Source organism: Antrostomus carolinensis, unplaced genomic scaffold (assembly GCF_000700745.2).
Source record: "Antrostomus carolinensis isolate BGI_N321 unplaced genomic scaffold, ASM70074v2 scaffold27639, whole genome shotgun sequence".
NCBI classification, from domain to species: domain Eukaryota; kingdom Metazoa; phylum Chordata; class Aves; order Caprimulgiformes; family Caprimulgidae; genus Antrostomus; species Antrostomus carolinensis.
Genome location: NW_010336834.1, coordinates 6630 through 7404, shown reverse-complemented (window position 1 = coordinate 7404; position 775 = coordinate 6630). Strand labels below are relative to the sequence as shown.

The window sequence follows — 775 nt, the reverse complement described above, 5'->3', positions numbered from 1 at the left end:
GGCCATGGGAGGGGAGCAGAACTGCTTCGCCAGCTATTGCCCTGTGCTGGGCCAGCTGCAATGGTCTCCCAGCTTTGCTTGCTTCCCTGCCAGTCTCCAGCTCTGGAGCCCAGGCATCGCTGGTAGACAGAGCAGAGGCTTGGCCCAAGTGCCTTGCACCTCTCTAGAGATGCTCTGGGGGTGGGACCCGAGGCAGACGGCCAGGCCCTGCATGTAGGTTGTGCTTACTAGAGCCATCTCAACCTGGGCTGAGTCCTCCCACGTTCCCAGTGGCACCTGTCCCATGGCAGAGCACAGTGGGGCTCCACAGCGTTGCCTTAGACCCTTGCAACCAGGCCATGAGGCTGTGGGGTGGGGTGGGGAGGGGAGGGCAGGGAGGACGCCTGTGCCCTTTGTGCATCTGCATTTTGTGCTGCTTGTGCTGGGTGCCCGGCCATGCCGTGAGCCGGGGAGCCCAGCGCCGGGCGGGGTGCAGGCTGTGCCGGCGTGCCTGCCGGAGGTAGGCTGGTGCTCAGGGTGCAGCACTCCATGGCAAAGCTGACTGCCTCTCTCTCTCTGTCTCTCTCTCCCTGTCCCTGTCCCTCTCCGGTGCCCAGGCTGAGGGACTGGAGTGCAGAAGGCTCCTTTATCTCCTGCCTACAGGACCTGGCAGCGGGCTCCTGGCAGGAGGGTGTCACCCGAAGGCTTCTCCCAACGCACACCACGGCCTCGGGGGCACAGGGTCAGGAGCAAGAGCAGGTCCTGATGCCAGCCGTGGAGTTGATGCGGGTCAGCT

The 775-nt window shown here is 64.5% G+C and overlaps 1 protein-coding gene across 1 annotated transcript in view; it reads left to right on the top strand.

Moving 5' to 3' along the window:
• LOC104530436 (ankyrin-1-like) overlaps positions 1-775 on the top strand; it is a gene marked incomplete at its 5' end in the record, with an annotated part of 5702 nt that overhangs the window by 4661 nt on the left and 266 nt on the right. Inside the window, one exon of the mRNA XM_010175012.1 lies at positions 597-721. Within this exon, the coding sequence (XP_010173314.1) occupies positions 597-721 (125 nt within the window). The remainder of the gene's footprint in view (positions 1-596; positions 722-775) is intronic.